This window comes from Microtus oregoni, unplaced genomic scaffold (assembly GCF_018167655.1).
Source record: "Microtus oregoni isolate MIOR12 unplaced genomic scaffold, Mior012 000002F_ref0000024, whole genome shotgun sequence".
In the NCBI taxonomy this organism is placed as follows: Eukaryota; Metazoa; Chordata; class Mammalia; order Rodentia; family Cricetidae; genus Microtus; species Microtus oregoni.
The window spans coordinates 29,537,184-29,560,442 of record NW_024543061.1 but is presented as its reverse complement, the minus strand read 5'-3'; the positions used below and the strand labels follow the sequence as shown (position 1 = coordinate 29,560,442).

Genomic DNA, 23,259 nt, shown 5'->3' with positions numbered 1-23,259 from the left:
GGAAGAAAATCACCATCCAGGATAGAAGGAACAGAGAGTGCTAAGTCACAGAGACTGGGCAGAGTGCACCACAATTTGAGAATGTTGAATAATAACAGAGTGTAATAGTCATTGAACATTGTGCAGTGTGGGACATTGTTCTAAATGCTTTCTCTGTATAGCCGTTTACTTTGGTGTGTTCAAAATGCTAGTTTCGGAACAGCTTTTAAGCAATGTTACTTCTGTCCCCCAGCAAGGTCTTACTGGAAGACAAATAGTGGTAGAAGCCCCAGTATACTCCCTACTGCTCACTCTCTGTCCCAGCCTAGAGGCTTGTCCTTGGATGGTGAAAAGAAGTAACTTGTACTTGGCATCTGGTCTTACCAAAAACTGGCAATCTTGACTTTGGGTCTGGGTCCTTTTGTCATGGGGATGCCCTGTGCACTGAGAGTACTTTCCAGTACCCCCAGTCTCCTCTCCCTGGGTGCCAGTACTCTGCCACAGTCTGCACAGTACTGGGGCACACAGCCTTCCACCTGATGTCTCAGGGCACATTCAAAAATGGGTTTCCAAAAAAATAAATAAATTATAAATAAATAAATAAATTTTAAAAAATGGGTTTCCCTGTGCAGAGCTACGTAATCAGCAACATTAACACAGATACTTGACTCATTCACAGAGAGCTTCAGTGGTTCAGTTATTGGCCAGGGGTGTTGCTAGCCAAAGACGACCTCTGCCAGTCACAGGCCAGGAATGCAAAGGGAGGGACAGAATAGTATGCCCTGAATCGACCATTGCTGGTACTGGACGCAAGCCTCTACCGGAGACATGTTACAGAAATCAGTTTTCCGTCTTGTAGCAGCCCTCCCTTTGGGGTGGGCTCTCAGAGAAGCTGTCATGCACTTCAGATCTGACGATAAGACAGTGTTCCCATCTTGTAAGTTAGACAGGTACTGGGCCCTCCCTGCTAAAGCAGAGTTCTCAACATGGTGTCTACAGGACAGTGCCAAACAGTCAACATACGGCATGTTGGCAGTAGCTACTGCACCTATAAATGTCATCTTTGTCATTTCTTGGGCTCCTTCCTGTTGGGGTACCTGAGAAGGCCAAGAGGTGAAACGGTCACATCCTCAGCAGTCCCTAGGCTGAGTGAGCATTCTATCCACAGCTCTCACAGAGTCTACAGGTGACATGGTGAACTTGCCAGGTCAAGTGGCTTACCTCTTTCCTGACTGAGAAAGGGAGGGACTTTGTTAGGTCTAGCATGTCTGGGCCCAGCAGAGCTTAACTGGATGCTGAGAACTGGAGCTGCAGTGGGACACGAGGCCAACCAAGCAGCTGGGGTGTGTGCCTGAACTACCACTGCCCAGCAATGAATCAGGTCCCCTGACTCCAGTGGGTCTGGGATGAGGGGCTGTGTTGTGCATTGGTGTTCATTTGGGGCTCAGAGGATAGATGGCTACATGACTGGCAAAGAGCTCTTCCCTCCATGGTACAACTGCCTGCAGCAGAGGCTGTAGCTCCAACCCCAGGCCCTCCATTCAGGATCCACCCACTCAGTTCCTCTTCTCTCTATGTCAGTCTGTGCAGGGAGCCAGAAGAATGCCAGTGTCCTGGTCTTAAGCCAGATTTCACTGGACTCATAGATTATGGTAGCCTGAAAAACTGGGGAAACATAAAGTTGCCTATAGTCTCCTCATCTCAGGCATGAGGGCTTTTGTTTATATTTCCTTCTGCCTGTGAGTGTGTGTGTGTGTGTGTGTGTGTGAGAGAGAGAGAGAGAGAGAGAGAGAGAGAGAGAACACCCAGAGGCCTGAAATCAACCTCAATTATTATTCCTCAAGAACTGTCTACTTCGATTTTAGGGTTGGTTGGTTGGTTGGTTGGTTTTGGGGATTTTTTTGTTTGTTTGTTTTTGTTTCTACGACAGGGTCTCTCACCTGGAACTCACAAGACCAGCATGCTCCAAGCTGTTTCAGCTTTCCAGTACTGGGTGTGCCCGCACACACCACTGCACTGGGTTTTTTTACTTATGTTCTGGAGGTGGAACTCAGGTCCTCATGCTTGTGCGTGCAACAAGTGCTTTACCAGCTTGGCTCTCTCACCAGCCCTCCTCCTGGCCCTTTTCCCTACCACAAATGTGGTAAGGAGGATACACTGTCAGGAGCAGGACACCCCCTGCCCCACCTTGCTTGCGGGCTATTCAAACTGCAGTGTCCATAGGCGGTACTATCCCAAAGTCAGTGCCATGTCGTCAGTTTACACAGTGGGATTGGAAGACCAGTCCCTTCACTTGTTTTTTTTTTTTTAACTTTTTTTTTTATTGAGAAAAGAGAAAAAAAAAAACAAATTTCCTCCTCCTCCAAGCCTCCCATTTCCCTCCCCCTCCTCCCACCCTTCTCCCCCTCCCCCCACTCCTCTCCCCCTCCCTCTCCAGCCCAAAGAGCAGTCAGATTTCCCTGCCCTGTGGTAAGTCCTAGGTCCTCCCCTCTCCGTCCATTTCTAGGAAGGGGAACATCCAAACTGGCTAGGCTCCCACAAAGCCAGCACATTACGTAGGTTCAAAACCCCGTGCCATTGTCCTTGGCTTCTCATCAGCCCTCATTGTTCGCCATGCTCAGAGAGTCCAGTTTTATCCCACGCTTTTTCAGTCACAGTCCAGCTGGCCTTGGTGAGCTCCCAATAGATCAGCTAAACTCTCTCAGTGGGTGGGTGCACCCCTCGTGGTCCCGACTTCTTTGCTCATGTTCTCCCTTTTTCTGCTCCTCATTGGGACCTTGGGAGCTCAGTCCAGTGCTCCAGTGTGGGTCTCTGTCTCTATCTCCATCCATCACCAGATGAAGGTTCTATGATGATATGCAAGATATTCGTCAGTATTGCTCTAGGATAGGGTCATTTCAGGTTCCCCATCCTCAGCTGCCCAAGGAACTAACTGGGGACCTCGGCTTGGGTATCTGGGAGCCACTCTAGGTTCAAGTCTCTTGCCAACCCTAAGGTGGCTCCCTTAACTAAGAACCGTGCTTCCGTGCTCCCCCATCCAACCTTCCTTCATCCCAATCCTCCCCCTTTCCCAAGCTCCCCCCCATTCTCCCCCTCTCCCCCTCTCTCCCCATCTCCCCTTACCCCCATCCCAGCCCACCCCCAAGATCTCAATTTTCTCCCCGGCAATTTTGTCTACTTCCCATAGCCAAGAGGAGGCCCTGTGCAAGCCATCCTCTCTACTCAGGGATTAATTACATTTGTTTGGTGACTACTAAAGTCACTCTTACCCCCCCCCATCCCCTACACACGCGCACACACACACACACACGCACACACACACACACACACTACATAAGCTATATCTCCCAGGCTGGACCAAGCCAACTACACCGTCCCCACTTCTGGATTTGCACCTGGAGCTGGTCTACTGATTCTAACCGTAGACCACATAGCATAAGCACATCACCCCAGTATCCCATGCAGGTTTGGGGTGCTACTGCCAGGTGGCCCTTGGTCCTCCCCTTAGCCTCTGCACCTTTGATCCAAAGGCCTTGTACTATGCCCTGAACCCAGAACCGGAGACTCTGGTGGCAGTTCTATCAATCCACATGTCCTTGAGCTGAGACCCCTTGGAAGCAGTTGTGGCTTGGGGCACTGGCAGGAAGGCTTTTCAGAGCCTCAAGAAAGGTATCATCCTGTCCTAATCTAGGTAGCCTCTGGCCCTCAGGCACCCTGCTGGGCGATTGCACATTGCATCCCTTGCTGCCCTGGCCAGAGTATGTTTCTGGGGGCTGCCCTCCTCTGAGCATACTTGGCAGAGGAAGTCAGTATCATAGGATGGTAGGGGGCAAAGTAAATACCTACGGAGATCTGAAAGCTTCTGGTGAGAACATAAGACCAGGTGGGGGTGAGACCCAGGTGCCAGTTCATCCAAAGTGCTGGCTGTCCCCAGACATCCTTACAAGGGGCCCCAGCCAACCTGAGGAGAGACAGCTAGGTCTCACCCATACATAATACCCAGGATGAGGCAACTCTTCTGAGCAGCATTCATTCCACTGGGTTCTGCCCCACAGCTAGCTGCCAACTCCCACAGGGAGACAGGAAAACAGCTCTCTGGGAGAAGAGAGCTGAACAGGGGTGAGGGGTGAAAGTTGAGGTTTCAGAAAATCCTATAAAAATGAAAACAAACCATCCATCTTTCTCCTGGCATCTTACCCCGACGGTGCCCTTTCTGGATCTTGCCCTGACGTCTATGGGGACAGCAACTCTGAAACCTGACCCAGCCCCCATAAACTGCTGCTACCCCAGCCTAGGACTGCCCTGGATGAAGACAACCAGGCATCCATTGCAGGGAGCACTTTGGGGTGTCTTCTCCCCCTAAATGAATAGCCTCCTCCAGCTTTGGCCATTGAGGCATTTCAAAGCAATTGTAAAAATTATATGAACCCCATCGAAGAACTGTTACAACAATGTTTATTCCCAGCATTTGAAACAAGGACAATGATATTATAAATAATTGTAGATGATGAAGATAGGCAAGAAAAAATAACATAATTAAAAGAATTTTACAAGACGACCCGTTCACAAAGATGGATGGAGTAACACAATACGATGAAAATATCTGCAATTAACATAAACCAGCACAGTGGACAGAAACCAGCTGCTGGTCAGCCTCCCCACAAGGTCCCACCATCCACATGGGTAGTACTGGGGCATCTTGGGGTTGCTGTCATGACTCTGGGGCTCCAGGAAGAGGCAATCTGAGGGTTCTTTTCTGACAGCAGTTGGAGGCCTAGAATCCAGGGCCTGTTCAGTAGAACTTACACAAACCAAACAAAACCCAGGATTCAGGAAGTCACAGGATGTGCTGCAGAGCTTCCCCCAGGAGCCCCTCCCAGGATGACATTAACCCACTACTCTCCCCCAAAGTTCCCATCACAGCACACTGCCAAACTCTTCTGTGTCTAAATTTCCTACGACTTCTAGGGACCGTCTCCCCTCCACAGCCCCACCTCAGGATTGGCATGTGACAGGTGCCTGGTTACTCTGGGTTGGTCAACAAAGTGGTAGCCTCAGGCCAGTTTGTGTGGTATAGGGAGCAGAGTGCAGTGACTATACTTATGCAGTTGGGATGTAAGCAGAGCACACAGCCTGGCTGGACATCCATACTGTAGGTATCAGGTACCTGAGCTGGACCAGCATTCCCGCCTCCTGTCTGGGCAGGGACAACCCAAGAGCAGTTAGTCACTTGTGTCTCCTTTCATCACTATTTGATTTCCTAAAATAAAATTATAGGAATAATTAAACTTGTTCTTAACTGAAAAACATATGCCAGATAGTACAGAGTTAAATGGTTCTGTTGCCAGCAAATCAGAAAGATGGAAGTTTGAATCTCTCCCACAGCCTCCTATTTGCTTTTAAGAGAGAGAACTAGATGTGGTGGCCCCACCTGTAATCCTAGCATCAGGGGGCAGAGCCAGAATTCCCAGGCCAACCAGAGCTACATGAGGAGACCCTGGTTGGGGGGGGGGGGGTAGCGGTTGGTTTGGTCTGGAGGGTTTTTTTTATTGTTTTCTTGTCGTTAGTTCAGCCCTCCTTGGAGGTGGCTGTCACTCCCTTCAGCTAGCCTTGTGCCCAGTGGGTTTGTGCTTTGCCTGTCTGATGACTCAGTCAGTGCACAAGCTAAGCATCCCTTATCCAAAACATCGCTAGCTGAGCATCCCTAACACAGAACTGAAAATGCCTAAAATGTGAGACTTTCTGAGTACCACGTAAGCACTCAAAGAATTTCTGAGTTTTCTCTGTTGTTTTGGGTTTCATGGACATGACTTCAGGTTGCTTCTGCAACCTAACTGCAAATGTCTCATGATCTGAATAACTAACTCAATTTATACACCTGTCACCTGTCCGAGGTTACCAGGACATTCATTCTTTCACTGCACAGACACACATGAGCAGCTCAGGTAGGTGCTGACAGCAGAGCTGTCCCCAGTACCACTGACGACAGAGGCCTGCACTTCAACCAGTTTGCATCCCTGCCATCCCCAGCACTGTGCTCTCTGGCCATTTCTTGCCAGTTCCACAGATGCAGGAGGTGGTTTTCAGAGCTGCTGTGTTCACCTTGTTTTGTTTCTCAGAGACTTGGGGTTTGCCTTCTTTAAGCAGAGCAGGCTGGGGTTTTCTGGTGGACTTGTGCCATGGGAGTGACAGGAAGCCTGGGCATTTGGTTAGAAATTGGGCTCTTGTGTGTGCCACCTGGTTTCCTGCTAACTTTGACTTCCTGTCAGTGACTGAGAATCCAACAACCTTGGCTTTGTGGAAGTCGACCCTTTGCTGAACCCTCAGACAGTGGGAAGGGCCACACAAGCGAAAGTGCTTTGGCCGCAGTCGGTGGGAAGGGAGAAGTGATGGTTCTAGAGGTGAAAGATCAGATCGGGTGGCGTGACTTCTTCCAAGGCAGGGAGGCCTGTTCAAGAAATGAGCCCAGTCCTGGCGTGGGCCAGCGTTCCTCAGAGGAGCAGCTGTGCAAAGGCCCCCAGATGATACCCAAGGTAGGGGCAATAGGAAGCAGAGGAAGGAAAGGGGTGCATGGGGAAGAGTGGAGAAGCAGGTTATGATGTTGTGGAAAACAGAGGAGGGGTAGTGGGCCTGGAAACCAGGAGAGAGCTCAACGTATTTATATATGTGAAGCCACTTTCGCAGTGGCTTTAAGTAAAGCCCTGGGCTGTGGGTCTCTTTAAAACTGGAGTCAAATCAGCCACCTCCTATTACTCTGAATAATAAACCTGGGGTCTCTTCCTGCCTGAAGCCCTCCAAGACCCTGAGAGAGTTGTCTATGGCTGCCCTCAGACTCTTGGACCTCCTGGGCAAAGCTGGGCACAGAGGTGGGAGGTGGAGGTGAGGAGAAGCAGGAAGAGCACAGAGCAGAGGGCTCCAGGCACTGAGCTTCTTTAGCCATGTCTCGTGCGTCCCACCTGTGTGTGCCGTCCTCTGACAAGAGGGAGGTGAGGGAGAGGCCAGCTTCCTGACGGGCCAGTTGTGAGACATTCATAAAACTTTTATTGGACTTGCCACCCTTCCAGATAAATATTTTTCAATTTTATGAGCTCGTTTTAGGACCTAGGCTTAATCCTGGCTTTGTAGCTGCCTTAAAAAAAATTAAATATTGTTTTGGCAAAAGGAGCCCCTCCCCCATGCCGCCAAAGGCAGCTCATAAATCCCAGTGTTCAACTCTTGCCCTTGCCCCTCCTCACCCAGCTCTCTTCCCTCCCACACCCTTGTCCTAGAACAAGATGGGATCCAGTGCATAGCCACGAAAGGAAGTTCGGAGGAGTCTGCTTTGGAGGCCCATGGCAGCTGCCCTGAGGTTCCCAGTGGGGTTCACACAGGCACTGCTGTCCCATGTGTCTCGGGTCCTCAGTGAAGCCTCTTTTTGCATTCTTGCCTCTGTTTGCGTCCTCCCAGGCCACCAAGCCAAGAGTGCTCCCAGCTCACTGTTCTGTCTCTTCCCTTATTACTCTTGTGCTGCCAGAAACTTTCTGTTCTATGTCATTATCAGGCATGAGTCTATCCTTCTTGGAAATGTGACACACTTCCCCATGCATGGCCCCAGATCTGAACCCCTAGCAGCACCCAGCAGGCACAGGTGGCAAGTGCAGAGTGGGTGGTGTGTGGTGGAGTAATGAGTTGACACAGACCTCATTTTATGTGACCCTGCCCTGAACACCATCATGTTAACTCACACCTTCATCACAGCCCTGTATGATGAGGAGACTGAGGCTGGGGCCTAACATCCCATAGGAAGCTGCACAGTGAGTAGACCCTGGGCCAGAGTCTGGATCCCCATGGTGAGCACAGAGCCTGTGCTCTAGCTGCTTTGTGGATGCCTAACTCTCAGGGACAGTGGCCTGTTGAAGTTCGGAGGTGATTTGGATGTTGAGACTCAGGGGAATAGTGGAAGAGGGTAGAGAGATGTGAACAGACTGGCGAGCATTTAGACTTCATCACAGTGCCTGTGATGTTGCCAAGTCCTTTAGGCCTCGCAGTCTCGTGACACAGGCCCTGCTCTCATCCCAGTCCTGTCCCCTAGCTCTTGCACACACAGCACGTGAATGCAGCGGAGGATGGGGAGGGTTCGTGTCCAAGGATAAAGAACATGGCTTAAGCTTTCTCACTCATCTGCTGTTTCCTAAGCATCTGCTGGCCACGTGCCTGAAGATTTCCTCACTGCCATCTCCCTATACCTGCCAAAGTGTGGGCATTGCCCCATATCACAAAAGAAATACCTATGGGTCAGTGGCAGAAGGGCTAGGCAAGGCACCTGCTTGACTGGGAAGAGCAGTGTGTCCTGCTCAGCCTTTGGGCTTGCTCTCTGGCCTGCTGTTCCTGCCCCTGCCTAGTCCTTCTCCTGCTCTAAGGCCCCACATGGCTACCCAGGGTGTAACTGGCAGTTTGGATGTCTGTTGACTCCAGATGTATCACTAAACTGTCTCAAGGCCAGCTGTCCCTGTGACAGCACCTGTAGCTCTGTAGGTAACTGACCTAGCCACCAGACAGGCAGGTAGCATAGGGAAGTTGCTCACTAGAGAAAGTAGAGACCAGATATGACCCTGGGAACACAGGCTCACAATTTTCCATGTACCCAGGGGCCAAAGTTGGCCTGTGACAGCCAGATCTGCCTGTGTCTATAGGATACAGGGAACCTAGCCATGTGAGCTAGCTCCACAAGCACAGGTCTAGCAAGTCTGGTCCACAGCAGTTCTTACACACAGTCACTTTGAGAACATCTGAGCCCCATTCCCACATCCCAGGCAACTTGGACAATATAGACCTCCCACAGCCAACCATGGTCCTTGAGGTCACACAGGCCCCTGCTATTTACCCCCCCCCACACACACACACACAAGGGCAGAGACAACACCGAATAGTCCTGAACGGACTGATGCTGTGGAGGAGTAGACACCGGTGTCCCTAATAGGCTGCATGTACTGCCTGTGGCATCCCAGACCTCTCATAGCTCTCAGACCCAGAATATCACAGTGGCCCATTTATGTCACTGGATGCGCTCTCTTAGACAAAAGGCTAAGTTTCCACTCACAGTAGCACACAATGCTCCGTGAAGTGAATTGATCTGAAGAAGGCTTTCTTGAAGAGTGGAGGGAACTGCAAGGTGTATAGCAAAACAGTGCTGCTGCACAGTGAATGTACTGAGCCACGAGTGTGATGGGTGAAGAGAGGGCCCTAGCTTGTCCCCAGTAAAAGGAGGTTGCCACAAGCCAGCCACATCTTGACAGCTTGCCCTGCAAACGTAATTTAGGGTCAGAGATTTCTACCTGAAGAAGGTTCTCTTGAGAAGCAGGGTACTCTGGCTACAATTGGCATGTTCCCTCCTTGGGCACCAGAGCTCACTTCTTTCTTGCATCTGTGGGCAACTATCTTGGAACCCTGGTGTCAGCTGAGGGACAAGTGCATCTTGTCTGTGGGCCATGGAAGTCATGAGAAGTAGTGCAGGCCATGGGATTCCTGGGTGGTTTGGTTCTCCCAGAAGAAAGGCTTACAGCCCTATGAGCTCACACTCCTTCCCAGTGTGGGCAGTTTACTTTAGATATATCCCTCTTCTGGCTCTTCTTATGAATCTGATTTCTCCTTTAAAATAAAAGCAGAACTCCTCAGAGGGAGCAAAAACTGTAGTGCAGGTTAACTGCCTGGGTACAGCTGTCCCCACTAAGGACAGCCTTTGCTGAGACAAGCTCTAGTTTTTCCTCAGTTCATTCAATGGCAGAGGTTAGGGAACGGAGCCACAGATAGTCTGTATCACTTGGGTTTTAGCCAAAAGTCCTCAATAGACTAGCCACTGCCTGTCATGGTACCCTTCTCTTCAGTTACAGATGGGGCTAGAGAAGAAGCATGCCTCAGGACACCTGCCCTGAGCACTGAGGAAAGCCTTAGCTGTCTCTGACACCACACTGTCACATGTATAAGTATGTTCCAGTTACAGGAAAACTGGGAGGGGATTTGTTTCGTTAGACACAATGATTTCATGGATGCTCCCTAACTGAACAATATAGTTGTTTTTTTGTTTATTTGCTTGTTTGTTTGTTTGTTTTTGTTTTGTTGTGCTGTTTGGGGGTCTGCTATCCAGCTCTCAAATTGATACACAGAGACTTATTCTTACTTATGAATGCCCGGCCTTAGCTTGGCTTGTTTCTAGCCAGCTTTTCTCACTTAAATTATCCTGTTTCTCTTTAACTACATTTTGCCTCTGGACTTTTTACCTTTCCTTATTTTATATATCATATCTTTCCTTCTTACTCAGTGACCATCTGTGTGGCTGGGTTGCTGGCCCCTAACATCCTCCTCTCCTTTTCTCGCTCCTTGTTCTCGCTCTCTTCCCTTTATCTCTCCTCCTATTTATTCTCTCTGCATGCCAGCCCCACCTTTTTCTTTCTCCTCCCTAGCTATTGGTCATTCAGCTCTCTGTTAGACCAGTCAAATGCTTTAGACAGGCAAAATAACACAGCTTTATAGAGTTAAAAAATGCAACATAAAAGAATGCAATACATCTTTGCATCATTAAACAGATGCTCCATAACATTAACGGATATAACACATCTTAAACTAATATTCCACAACAGAACAGGGGTGTTGCATTAATCCCAAAACCCACCTCCTGCTGTCTTCATGATATGGCTTGTAGTGGGTCTGTGTCCCACTTCCTACAAGAGCAGGAAGCAGACCTCCAGTGCCAAGTTGCTCTTCAGAACCCACCAGGAGGTAGCCAGTACTCTACTAGCAGAGCCACGGGGCACCAGCACAGGACACATAAGGTCCCTGCCACAGGCCTGGGCTGTGAGAACATGCATATGTTTATTGAGGGCAGGTTGTGAAGGTTCTGGGCAGTATCCTCAGATGTAACATCTAGTAGGCTGCAGTGAGCCCTGGCAGGGCTGTCAGAGCAGAGAGAGAAGTCTGTGGTGTTTCTGTGTGCCGTGTGTCTACCCTGCATCCCTCAGTGCCTCAGTCCTCATACCCATATCACAGGTGAGAATGCAAGCACACTGGAGAGCCACTGTGACGCTATGCAAGGGGCACTAGTAAGCATTGGTTACCTGGGTTTAGCCCCGAGGCCAGGAAATCTGGTGTGAGAGGTCACTAGCTCCAAATGCCTCTTTCTTTGTGTGTATCCCCAGCATGTGGTAGCTTATGGCCTTCTAAAAATGTAGCCAGACTTTCTCCTCAGGTATAATCCATACTGTTCTGACACCCCAAGGTCATGGTGAAGACAGTATTCTTTGGGGTTTGGAGCATTGTTGACTGAAAGGAGCCACTCTGTCCACAGCAGACCTAGATGAGTCACTCTGGGCCAGGTGGCATTTGTATAGCATATGGGGAGGTAGAGGCAGTGTTGGGGACACTTATCTGAGGAGCCTGTGGTTCTTCTCCTAACCACTATATTCTGGGAAATGGGGGGACCTCGAGCCTGACCACTATAACAGGGACTACAACAGGGGTGGCCCATCTTGTCAGCACAGGAAGCCTTGTCCCATGACAGAAGCCACCCCCTCACCCCACTTCCTTTCTGTGTGATGTCAGGCATGTGCCCAGGCCACAGTGCTCTTCTGTCTAACCTTTACCCCAGTACACCAGTCACCAGCCTTGATTCCCACAGGTGTGGGAGGAAAATGGAGGCAAGGCCTGGCACACAGGAGATACCCAGGGCTGCCCCGACCCGTTCTCTGTGCACTGTATGATAAAGGATGTGTGGTTGGAGAAGGGAGTGATAGACTCACCTCCTTCCAGAGTGTGCTGGCTCCTGTCCCTGATTCCTCTGACCCCCTCCGGTCTTTAGCCAACAGCCCTAAGCACTTGGCACCTGTGGGGAAGGCTTCTGCATGGCCTTTGGAAGCAGAGATTTCTGTCCCTCTCCCAGGACCTGGCCAACACAGCACTCTTCCCGAGCCTTTGTACCTGTGATTGGTAGGGCCTGGTATTCCACAGTAGGCAGCTGAGCCTGGGCATGATCCCGTGTCCCCTCAAAAATAGATGCCTTCTCGTAGCACACGCCAGGCTTTGAAGGACCAGGCTGGATCCAGATCTGGACAATGGCTGTTCTTTTGGTGCTGTGCTAGACAGGAACCCTGCACTTACGCTGCCACAGCATACCACCAGGACTCAGGTCCCCAGTGAGGGGCCCAAACCAGAGGCCTGCCTGAGGTCCCGGTATATGTGAAAAACTCCACTAGCCACAATGAACCACAGCTTGGAGTCATACAGGAATGAATCTCAGCCTGGGCCAGAGCACAGTGAGTGTTTTGGAAAATGTGAAACCAGTAGACAAGAGCCACTTTCGACCACCAGCCACTGTGCTGCATGGTGATGTCAGAGGCTGGGCAGGCAGCAGTCATTCAGTAGATGAAGAGATAGCTGCTGTGAAGGTGGGAGGGCTGGGCCAGAGGGGCCTGTTGGGGAAGAGGAACCAAGACCTGGTCCCTGAGAGGTACTGCTTCCCAGACCCTGCTTTAGGCACAAGGACCCATCTAATCTCAGCATGAGGAAACCTAGCCTTGGCAGATACACCAGGAAGGCAGGCTGGAGTGCCAGTGTTTCAATGGGGCATGCCCCTTTGAGCTACAGTCCAGACTCGAGATCTTCCCTAGGGGCCACACATAATTCGGCCAATCAGCTCATATGCAGAGCATCAGCTGTGCATTTGGACACCCTGGGCTGAAGACCAGGGACGGAGAGGGATAAACCGTCAGAATCTACAGTTTCAGGAGCGTGGACAGAGGTCTGTGCTGCTGCCATGCCACCCCTGCCCTTCGCCTGCCAGCCACAGAGGACAGTGGTACCAGTCACCTGCGCTTGCTTTGCCCTCTTCTCTGGCAGCAGAGCTGATACAGTAATCAGGATGCCACATATGGGCCCTGGAAAATGACTGCTCCTGAGCCTTTGTTCACTCTCATTATTCTCAATGGCTTTTTCCCCAAGTCATAAAAATGACGTTTTTAATATGTGGGTTTTTTTTTTTTAAGAAAAAGCAATGTGAAGGCAATATGAAGATGACTTTTATTGTCAATAGCTCTACCTTTTAAACCAGTTATCTTAGTTTCTGCTCTAGGTATTTTAATTGAAGATTAACTTATGTTAAAGAGTGTACATGTGGAGGGTGGGAGCATTAAAATTCTGCCCCCTGAGTAGTGGGGGGGAATACTTTGTGGGAAGTCACCAGGAACCTGTCCCCCACTCTTCAGCTTCAGGACTGCCCTGCCAGTCTGTCTCACGCACCATAGACTGTCACAGACCAGTACTGCCCCAAGCACAAAGGAGGGAAGGTGGAAGGAGCTGTGCAGAGTGGTTGAAGGCGTGGATCTAAACGAGGACATTCTCGCTGTGCCCCTGGGCAAGTTACTGAATGTCTCTGTCCCTCAGTTTCCTGGCATATGAGTGTCCTGGAGGTGCTGCAGTTGAGATGTGGTTGTCCATGGAGCATAGTCACCATGCAGTGAGCATTTCGCTGACTGGCCCAGAATTAAGCTTTCTGTGGCCAGGCTGGCCTCCCAGAGATGCTCTTCCTTCAAGATCCCTTTATATAGCATCTAGCTACTTTGAAGACTGTTTTGTCCACAGAGAATACCCAGCAGCCCTCAGGTCTAACCAACTAACATTTCCCCGTGGTGACCCAAAGTGCAGAAGTTTCTGAAGAGATGTCCTGGAGCCTGGCCGTCCCTGGTGACAGTTCCTGGAGAGCAGTAAAGGGTCTGGCCTGCCTTGAGCACCAGGCTGCAGTGGGTACTTTGTAAGCACAGCTCTGGATATAAGTCCTGCTCCTGAACCACAGTTGAGAGCCTCACCTGCCTGGGCAGTAACTCACCTGTAGAGCACCTGTGTGGCACTGGCTAGGTGAGGGAGCTTATAAGAGGATGCTGGCAACGGCAGTGATAGAAGTGACCAGAGACTGGCTTCTGTCAGTTCACTAAAGAACAGGAGGCAGAGGGTGCTGAGTCACCAGCTCACTTCCTTACAACCCTGCAGGGGTGGTTCTCACTACCTACCCACCCCACCTCAGCTTTGTCATGGTACTGCCCCCACTCCCCATGCACCTCAGCTCTGTCCCCACTGCCCTCTCACCCCTTTCATCCAGCACCATGGCCCATTTCCTAAAAGCTGTGGGCACCTTCCTAGCAAACCTGATTGAGCCCAGGGGAGGAAACATAGATCCAGGACGTCCTTCTTATCCTTGTCCCAAAGGCCTCCAAGTCCAGGTGGAGGTGGCCAGCAGGGATAGAAGAGGTCTGGTTTTCCAGGACCCCTCCACATGCTGCTTGGCTGTGATCAGAAGACATGCTCATCACCCCTCGGCCTATGTGGGCCATGAGAGGGCCACTGAGACCCCAACAGACTAGCAAGAAGCTCTGATTCCTATAAAGGGAGTCACCCCAGGAACCGAACCATACTTAGGGACCCTTCTGCTGGGGCCAGGCAAGCTGAAGGGGCCAGGGTAGCCCTTGCTGGAGTCTCTGAGGAAGGGTCAGTGCCTTGACTCCAGGAGGAAGACTGTCAGGGTACAACCACCTCTTATTGAAAGTCTAGGCAGGAGATACCAAGGCAGTTGCTATACCCCACTGAAGGAGCCCAGCAGGGACTAAAACAGGGGGCTGGGGCATGCTAAGAGGTCTGTAGGAGGCAGGCCACTGGGGTACCTAGGAAATACAGGTCTCATCTGAACACACGTGAGGATCTAAAGATTACTTCAGGGAAGGCTGAACTGGGAGGAGTGGTCAAGATCTGTTCTAAAAGGATTTTGGACAGCATGGAGGTGAGTAAGCAGAGAGATGCTTCCTGCAGTGCCTGGGAAGTTCACACATGGGCTGTGCTGTGGCCTCATCAGCAGGGCCTGCCCTGAAGAGGCCCTGGGACCTCCAAGGAGCATATGTTAGCCCTGAGTGGGCACAGGGGTTTGGGGTAGGATTGCCAGAAAGTCCAGATTCCATGCTGCATGTGTGAAATGATACCCTGCCAAGGCAGTAGCCGGGGTCTAACTGGGCATGTCCTAGTGCCAACACATGTTTCAAGGAGCTGCAGCCTCCTCGGGGTGGTAACCTCATAGGATTGGGTAGTAGGAAGTTGGCCTCAGATGGTTGGCAGCTCATTTGTGGCCAGCTTCCCCTCCAAGCTGAATAAGAACCTAGGACAGCAAATGTCTCTACTAGGCTATCCTCCCAAATGGCTAAGCCTCCTTCTGAGTCTCAAGACCAAGTCAGTTGCTGTCTGGATCAGACTGATTTGGGGTTTGTCTTTTTAAAAAGCTTCCACACACTGAACTGTTTTCCTCCCTACACACCCCAATCTCCAAAGCTCGGCTTCATTGTTTCTTCAGTTAACTTGGTGCGGGAATATCTCTGCAAAGGGCCCTTTTTTGTTTTTGAAGAATTCATTGTTGCTGCTAAGAAGCTTAATATAAATTAAAGAAGGAATTAGGCAACATTAAGACATCAAAATGGGCATGCAGGGCCCATTGCCTCCGTTTCCTCCCAATCAAAGGAGTATGTGAGCCATCAAGTGTGCTCAAGAGCCTCGAAAGGAACTTGGCTTTGTGGCTGCACAGGCCTGTCTGCCGCCCCTCCCCTAATTCCTTTTGTTACTGGGACAGCAGAATACAGTTCTGATTTTTTTTTTAATTAATCACCTTATCTCTTTAAAGCAAATTGCATCTTTGTTTACGTACATGACCATTGCAAAGAAGGAAAGAGGGAAACCAGGGAGCTGGTACCCACAGCTAGCAAGGACAGGCCTGTGAGGCAGTGACATGGGGCCATACCTGCCAACACAGGGCAGGAGGACCCAGTCACGCTCCACAGAAGTTCAGTGGGTACACAGAAGGCACTAGCTTTCTCTCCCCAACTCTTCAAGATCTGTCCTCCTGGCCAGGTGAGGAAGCAGATAACAGGCCAACCATGGCAAGTGGGAGTCCCACATTCAGACCCCAGCTCTGTCACATAGCTAGAGGATAGAACCTCGGTTCACCTCATCTGGACCCCTACAAGTAGGGTACAACCAAAGCCTCCTAGGAATTAAATGTGACTGCCAGGCCTGCATTAAAGCCTCTTTTACCTTATTACCAACTCATCCATTCCTGTCATGCCAGCCAGAACCCCACTCCACCCGAGCTGGCGTCTACCTTTGCCAACAGCACCAGCAGGTCACCTCCACTCAGAGTTGCACATGGCTCTGCGTCCTGTCCAGCTCAAGCCTATTGAACTTGGACTCTGTGGCCAGTCAGCTGCCAGCAGTCCTTACTAGGTTGCCGCCCCAGGAGAACTACCGACATTCTCTCTGTGTTCTGCTTCTATAGCCTCCTCATAGCTGCACTGGCTTCAGTGAATCCCTGAGGGGCCTGCTGACCCCAGGATGCTCTCAAGAGCTCCATTCCCACTGGGGGGTGCCAGCTGCCCACCAACGTGAAGGCCCTCTTCTAGTCTGGCCCCTGACATGAAAGCGACGCCAGCAATTGGAGGCAATTTGCTGGCCTTTGATGGACACTGCCGGGCGGCACCCGCGCTGGGCTTGAAAAACTTCGCTTCCCACATTCTTCCCTGATTGCCCTGCAGAGCCAAGACCCAGCAGCCTGCAGCCCATTGTGCCTTTGTATGGGGCTGGCGCACAGTGAGAAAGGCCAGCCAGGCCCTGGGAGAGGTCCCCATGGGAAGCTATGAGCAGTGGTGTCACATAGGGTCACTGCCACCCCCACTACATCCTGGGGTCTGGGCTCAAAAGAGAATCAGTCTCCAGGACTCGTGGTGTCTAGGAAGAGAATAGGCCTCCTGAATAGGGGGCATCATGGGCTACCTCAGCCCCAGCACATCCCCTACCAGGAGAAGTCTGGTGCTGGCACATGAGAGGGGGCCAAAGTCCAACCTGATGCCTGAGCCAGACTGCTCTTTGGACCGCTTGAGGGACAGGTGTCTTTTTCCCCAGGCCTCATCACTGCCCTGTTCATTTGGGTGGGATGCGTACAGGTGTGTGTAACATGGAGGAGCTGGCATGGAGATGTATGTAATAGAGATGAGTGCGGGGATGTGAGTGGTGTGTGTGTGCGTGTGCGCGCTTGTGTGTGTATGTGTGTGTGTGTGTGCGTGCGTGTGTGGGGCATGCAGGAATATATGCAGGGCCATGGACCATGGATATGAATAGTATAGGTGAGTACTGATAGCTGTATATGATATGTAGTGTACATGGGAGAGTGGATACATGTGACATATGGGAGTGCATGCAAAGGGGTGTGGGTTCATGGAGCATAGCATACAGAGGCGTGAGTAAGATGGTGGTGGGTGCTGCGTACAGCATGGGATGCCTCCACCCCATTCATGTTCCCCAGGAGACCGGCAGGGGAAAGATCATCACCATTCTCCAGCCTCTGAGAAGTAGGCACTACCCAACCACAGTAAAAACAAGTGCTCGGTGAGGCCCCTAGGAGAAACTCCTTTTAGCTCAGGACAGTCAGGGGACATGCTCCAAGGAGCAGTAGCAGCCTGAATTCAGCAGGTGGAAAGGAGCTCAGCTCCCAGAAATGAGTGATCAGGAACCCCTGCCTGGTTTCCTGTGCCTGATGTACAGAGTGGGATGGAAGCACCAGAGAGTGGAGAGACAGAGGAGGCAGGCATGGGCCCTGAGTGAGCACATACTCCTTCTAGTGTGACCAGGTCCAAGCATCATGTAGGCCTTAGAGGATTCTCTCTGGTGACAAGGAAGTAGAGCAGGAGGCAGCAGGAATGCAGTGGGGCTGAGGAACTGGGAGCCAGTCCCTGAGCCTGCCCCTTGAGACTTCTGCTCTAGCTGAAAGCAGCTATGTCGGACACTTTGACCTCAAGGCCCATACGTGAGATCTACCCATGTTCAGCCTCACCCTTCCCAGGCACGACCAGAGCATAGAAGCAAGGCCACTGTTCTCAAAGTGCCAGCCTGCTTCCTGATCACAACTGCCCTGAGCCCCACCACCAGGCTGCGGGGACCCACCTGGACTTCCTTCCCCTTCCCCTGCTTGCCTGTGTGCTAGGGTGCACTGCTACACATTGTCCCTTGTCTGGGTTCTGGAGTGGGCACACTGTGTGACCTTTGTAGATGGCCTCTGTGCCTAACCCAGGGTTACCCAGAGCCCTTGGGCAGTTCAGAAAAGTAGAGGAAAGGCACTGCTTGTCACCCGTGTGGTCCCGGGGGCTGGTCATAGAGCCTTCTGGTCTTTTCTCTGTAGCTGAGTTGGCAGGGTTCTTCTGAAAGTTCTGCCTGCTGCATTGTTTGAACTAAGTTTAGAATACATCTTTTGTATAGAGGTCAGAGGTCAACTTTGTGTCTTTCTCTGTTACTTCCCTAATTTAGACTGAACCTGGAGTTCACAAAACTCAACTAAACATGCTGCTGGCCAGCAAGCCCGGGGACCCCTGTCTTCCCCTCCTGAACGCTAAGATTATAGGTGTTCACCACTTTGCCCAGTTTCGTACCTGGCTGTTGGAGATCTGAACTCAGGTCCTCGGATTTGCAAGTACATTACTGAATAAGCCATCTCTGAGTCCTTGCCCCAGCATGAATCTGTTTTTAAATGTTCGTCGAGTCGCATTTAGTCTTACGGGCCATCACTTTACTACAACAGGGGATTTGTCTCATCACCCCTTGGTCTCGGGGTCCCTCTAACTGATGTTAGACATATGGTTCTTTAATGCTCAAACACAGATGGGAACACAGATGGGGTCAGACCACCTTGGACAGCAACACTGCCCACCACCCACCGTGGGACCTTTGGCAAGTGTGAAGCTCTTTGGCACTTCAGTGCCCCCAGCCCTGATCAGTGAGAGCTGGGTACCTCTGCATGGAGGCACTTCTACACATCTGGGCCCACATGGCACACCTATGTCTGGTTTGCATTCCTGGAAGTAGACTTCTAGGTTGACATTGGCTGTGCAGGAACTACCTTACAGGCTACTTCTAGATGCTTGCTGTTTTGGGTTCTGTTCTAGGGCCTCCAGCCCTATAAGGTCTCACCAGCACTGACAACTGGGAGCCAGAGTTCCCAGTGCAGATCGCATGGTAAAGACAGAAACTTCACTGTGGTAGAACTGGTCAGGGAAAGACAACAGATACTAAAACACGGAGGTAATAGAGTCTACCAGATGAGGTGGAGTTATAGGAAAGAGCTAGAGCAGGTAAGGGCTAGAGGCTGGGTACAGTGGCCAGGTCATCAGTAGGCCTGAGAGATGACAGCTATCTGAATAGATGCTCTTAGAACCCCAGGGAGTGCATCATCTAGCTGAGGGGCTAACAAAGCCAGAAGTGTACAAAGGTGGATATGCAGATATGCGGTACAGGGAAGTGGGTGTTTGCCGTTTGCCCAGGCACAAAGGAAGAGCCAGGAGAGAGGGGTAGCAGGGTGGGAAACTGCCCTGCCTGATGGCACCCTGACTATAGATAGAGGGGCCATAGCTGTCTGCTAACTCCCTGACCCAGTCAGCACCTTTTTTTCCCACAGAAGCAAGCACATACTTAATAGACTTGACCATAACACATATTCCTTCTGTCTATATAGCCTGCTAGCAATCTCTGTGGTGGTCCCTGTCACCTGGCCATGAGTCCAGCAATCTTTTTCAAAGAGCCCTGCATTAGGCACATCAAAGCTGCTACCATCGCCCTCCCAGGGACATGGGGACATTTCCTTAAGTTCCTCCTGCTATCTGAGGCTGTCTGCTTCCAGACCTGTTGACTGTCGGTCTTCTCAAGCTAGAATCTCTCCAGGGGAGCTGGCTTAGACTGTGTGCCTACTCCCGGCCGTCCACTGATCCTACAATGCCAAGTATCTTTAAAAGGAAGCCCTGGGCGGTTGAGAGGCATTTGCAGCCTGAGCTGGGCCACGTGCCTGTGGTGGGTACAGCTCCAACTCCTCAGCACATGCCACCTGAAGAAACGGTGTGATATCAGCCATATGCCCCAGGAGCTGTTGGTACAGGTTTCTTGGTAGACCCTTGGTGTTGTTCCCAGACCCCTGGGACGGCTGAGGTGACCCAGCTGCTAAATGGCCACAGTATTGCTTGTGCCAGACTCCTCTTCCATCCCTGCCTGCTCTGTGCTGATGCGGTATGCACTGTGTGTAACCAGAGCTATCACAGATGAGATGGACCGCTGATTGGGCCACACCTGTCTCCCCAGCATGGCACAGACGCTCTGGAGCCCTGCACCTCTTCAGCGATCAGACCTCCTGGCACCAGAGAGAGACAGGCCCGTACCATTTGTCAGGGTCTGGTGCCAGCAGGAGGAAGGCCCAGCTCTGATTCAAGAACTCAGATACCTGCAGGCCTGGCACCAGCCCAGGGCCCTCTTCTTGCTCCAGGGCCTAGGCACCGTCTGGGAGGAAGCAAAGCCACAGATGCAGGGCTAAAGACCAGGCAGCTGCAGGAGGGCACCTTCTACTGGGTGCACTGTGGCAGGGGACCATAGGCATCTTGATTCCAGGGCCCTGTTAGCAGCTTCAAGCTCCTAACTTTTCCAGGGGATCCAGGCTTTGAGGTAGCTCATAGTCTCACTTTCGCCTGTCAGAATGAGTCCAGACCCTTTATACAGTGAGACAAGACATCCCTAACGGACTGCAGTTTTCCAGGGATGTACCACTTTTTAAATTTGCAGTGATTGGGGCCCAGTGCAGAGTGCTTAGAGAGGTGGGATCCCTCTTCAAGATCATGTCAGAGCTGGGCAATAGTGGTGCATGCCTTTAATCACAGAACTTGGGAAACAAGGCAGGCAGATCTCTAAGTTCAAGACCAACTTGGTCTAGAGTGAGTTCCAAGACAGCCATGGCCACACAGAGAAACCCTGTCTTGGAAGAAAAAGTCATTGTCAGAGGCCCACATACAGATGGATGCTGGCCTTCAGAATCAGGACTGCCAGGAGATTCACCCAGGTGCCAGTAAACACTAGCAGACACTGCCTGAGCCTCTGCCCAGTGTCTTATCCAGAAACCCAAGACAATTGGTTGTAAGTCTCAACACAAGATAAACATGTGAGATGCTGAACTCAATCTAAACTTAATGCAGTGTCTGCAGCTGCCGGGTGCTGTCAGGGTGCAACTTCACTGAAAATGGCTAAGCACTGCCTTTTCCTGAAAGGCCATGGGACATCTTCCACTGTTAGAGCAGGAAGGGTGTTCTGGATGAAGAAAGGTCATACTTAGCTCTTGGGGATAGCAAAGAACCCAACCTTACTCAGGGTGGGTGGTGAGGTTGGAGGAACCAGCTAGAGACAGTGTCTCCCAGAGCCTGGGTGAGACCGCCACAGGAGGTCTGGCCAAAGAGAGCTGATTAAACCTCCCTGCTTACCTCTCTGCTGAGGCCCCCTCCTCTGAACCCACCCAGAAGCAGAAGGCACAGAACCTCAGCCTGCTTCAGAGTCAGACTTCCAGCATACGGTATCTCCATGGTGGCCAGAACCTTCAAGTGTCCTGCACAGTGTTCCCAGAGAGCATTAGGACCTTAGGGGCCAGGCAAGAAGTCAGAAGATCAGAGAGTTGTACCCCTAGAGTGACTGGCTATAGTGATTGGGTGTGGGGAGGAGTCACAAAGGCCCTGCCTTGTTGGGCAGAGGATGATACTGGGTTGGGTAAGGGTATGAAGCGGGGAGACAAGGAGGCAGCTCTGCCTACAGTGAGTAGTGACACTTTTATCCCTCCAGGTGGCCTCAGCCCTGAGTCTAAGAAGATCCTGACGCCTACACTCAAGAAGCGGAACCGAGCTGGCCGTGGGGAGACCACTAAGCAAGAGGAGGGCACCGAACGGCCAGAGCCCATGCAGCCTGTGACACTCAGTCTGTCTTTCAAGCGCTATGTCTTTGACACCCAGAAGCGCATGGTACAGACTCCCTAAGTGAACCAGCCCCCCAGGGCATCCTGCCCAGCTGCAAGCCAGACTACAGTGCCAGATCCCCCCCCCCATGTGCCTCAATCTCCCCAATCCTGCGGACAGCCCCATTTTACTGCCATCCCCACTGAGAAAACCTGCCATCCCTTCACCCACCTGGGATAACAGCTAGGTCCAGCTAGGAAAGAGCCTTAGCAGAGCCAGTAGCCTGGGCCCCACAGGCTTCCCCAGTTAGGGTGTCTGCAGCCCTACCCCAAGTAGCTGGCACCCTGCAACTGGAAATAAACATCCCATATGTGACCTAGCCACCCATAGTCTGCCTGTCTTCCAGGGTCAGCAGGCATCACAGGGTATTGTGTGGCACTGGGTGAGGACCAACCAAGTGGCTCCTGGGGTGTTATGGGCATTGAAGAATTGAGGTTCTCTGAGCAGCTGAACCTAGTAAGGCCTCTGGGCAGTGGCTAGCACCCTAGGGCTCCATGTTGACATTAGAGGTCAACAGACCCTGACCTCCAGCTTGGGGACCAGACTTCCGAGAGTGCTAGGTCAGGGTGGAGCACGTGGACCCTGTCCATGTTCATCTCCAGTCCCAGCACCCTCAGGCTTAACATTGAGACTAAGATGGGGCGAGAGGGTGGAGCTGACCAATGAGAGGAGTCAGAGCTTTTCCAGACACCTGTAAGGGTAGCAGATGTCCCAGCGCTTCCCTGTTTGACCTCCAGACAGACGTGAAGGCCTCCCTTTATCCCAGTAATCAGTGCATTATGTTTTAATTTTCAAAAATGGCATTAAAAATATTAACGGGGCAGGTTGTGATCAAATGACTTGGGTCTGTTAAGCCCCAGAGCTGAGGGCAGAGGAAAAGGACCCAGGCTACAGAACACAGCGTCCCTGAACACTATGGCCCCTAATCAAATATGCCATCAGCCCGCCAAGCCCCTCATGCATCCAAGAGGCCAGGATGGCAGTGACTGCCCTTCACCACCCTTGGCCAGGCCTCAGGCAGCCGCAGTCAGGGAAACCTATAGCTGAAGACAAGCTGCCTGGCCCCTAAGGACCAGCTTCCCACAGCTGTAGGACTCCATGGTACCCTTGCCACTACCTTGTCAGTCCAGGGCCTGGGTGTGGCCCAAAGGCAGCAAATGTAGGGTGGTCACGGCCATTGCGGTTGTTCCTCTCCCAAAAGAACTGAATTCCAGCTCCAAGGAATCCCACTGCTGCCACCCGTGTGGGCACCTCAGGGATGGCTGCCTTCTGCTTGGTCTGCCTCTGGTGCAGCACTGTGCCCTCATTCAGCTCCACCTAGACCGGAAGACTGCCATGCCTGAAGGACAGAGTCACTGACTGAGCTGCCCTCTCCCCTCCCCAATCCTTCCCACCTGTCATGACACCTGAGAAGCACAGGCAG

At 51.6% G+C, this 23,259-nt stretch overlaps 1 protein-coding gene across 3 annotated transcripts in view; it reads left to right on the top strand.

Annotated features, from left to right (window-relative positions):
• Eefsec (eukaryotic elongation factor, selenocysteine-tRNA specific) overlaps positions 1–22,975 on the top strand; it is a 214,559-nt gene extending 191,584 nt beyond the window's left edge. Inside the window, exon 6 of one of the 3 annotated variants that reach the window (XM_041644817.1) lies at positions 21,667–22,975. In XM_041644817.1, coding sequence (XP_041500751.1) covers positions 21,667–21,857 — 191 coding nt within the window. In that variant the 3' untranslated portion in view covers positions 21,858–22,975. The remainder of the gene's footprint in view (positions 1–21,666) is intronic. The other 2 variants (XM_041644822.1, XM_041644812.1) reach the window with 2 other exon arrangements.
• Positions 22,976–23,259: the final 284 nt, after the last annotated feature.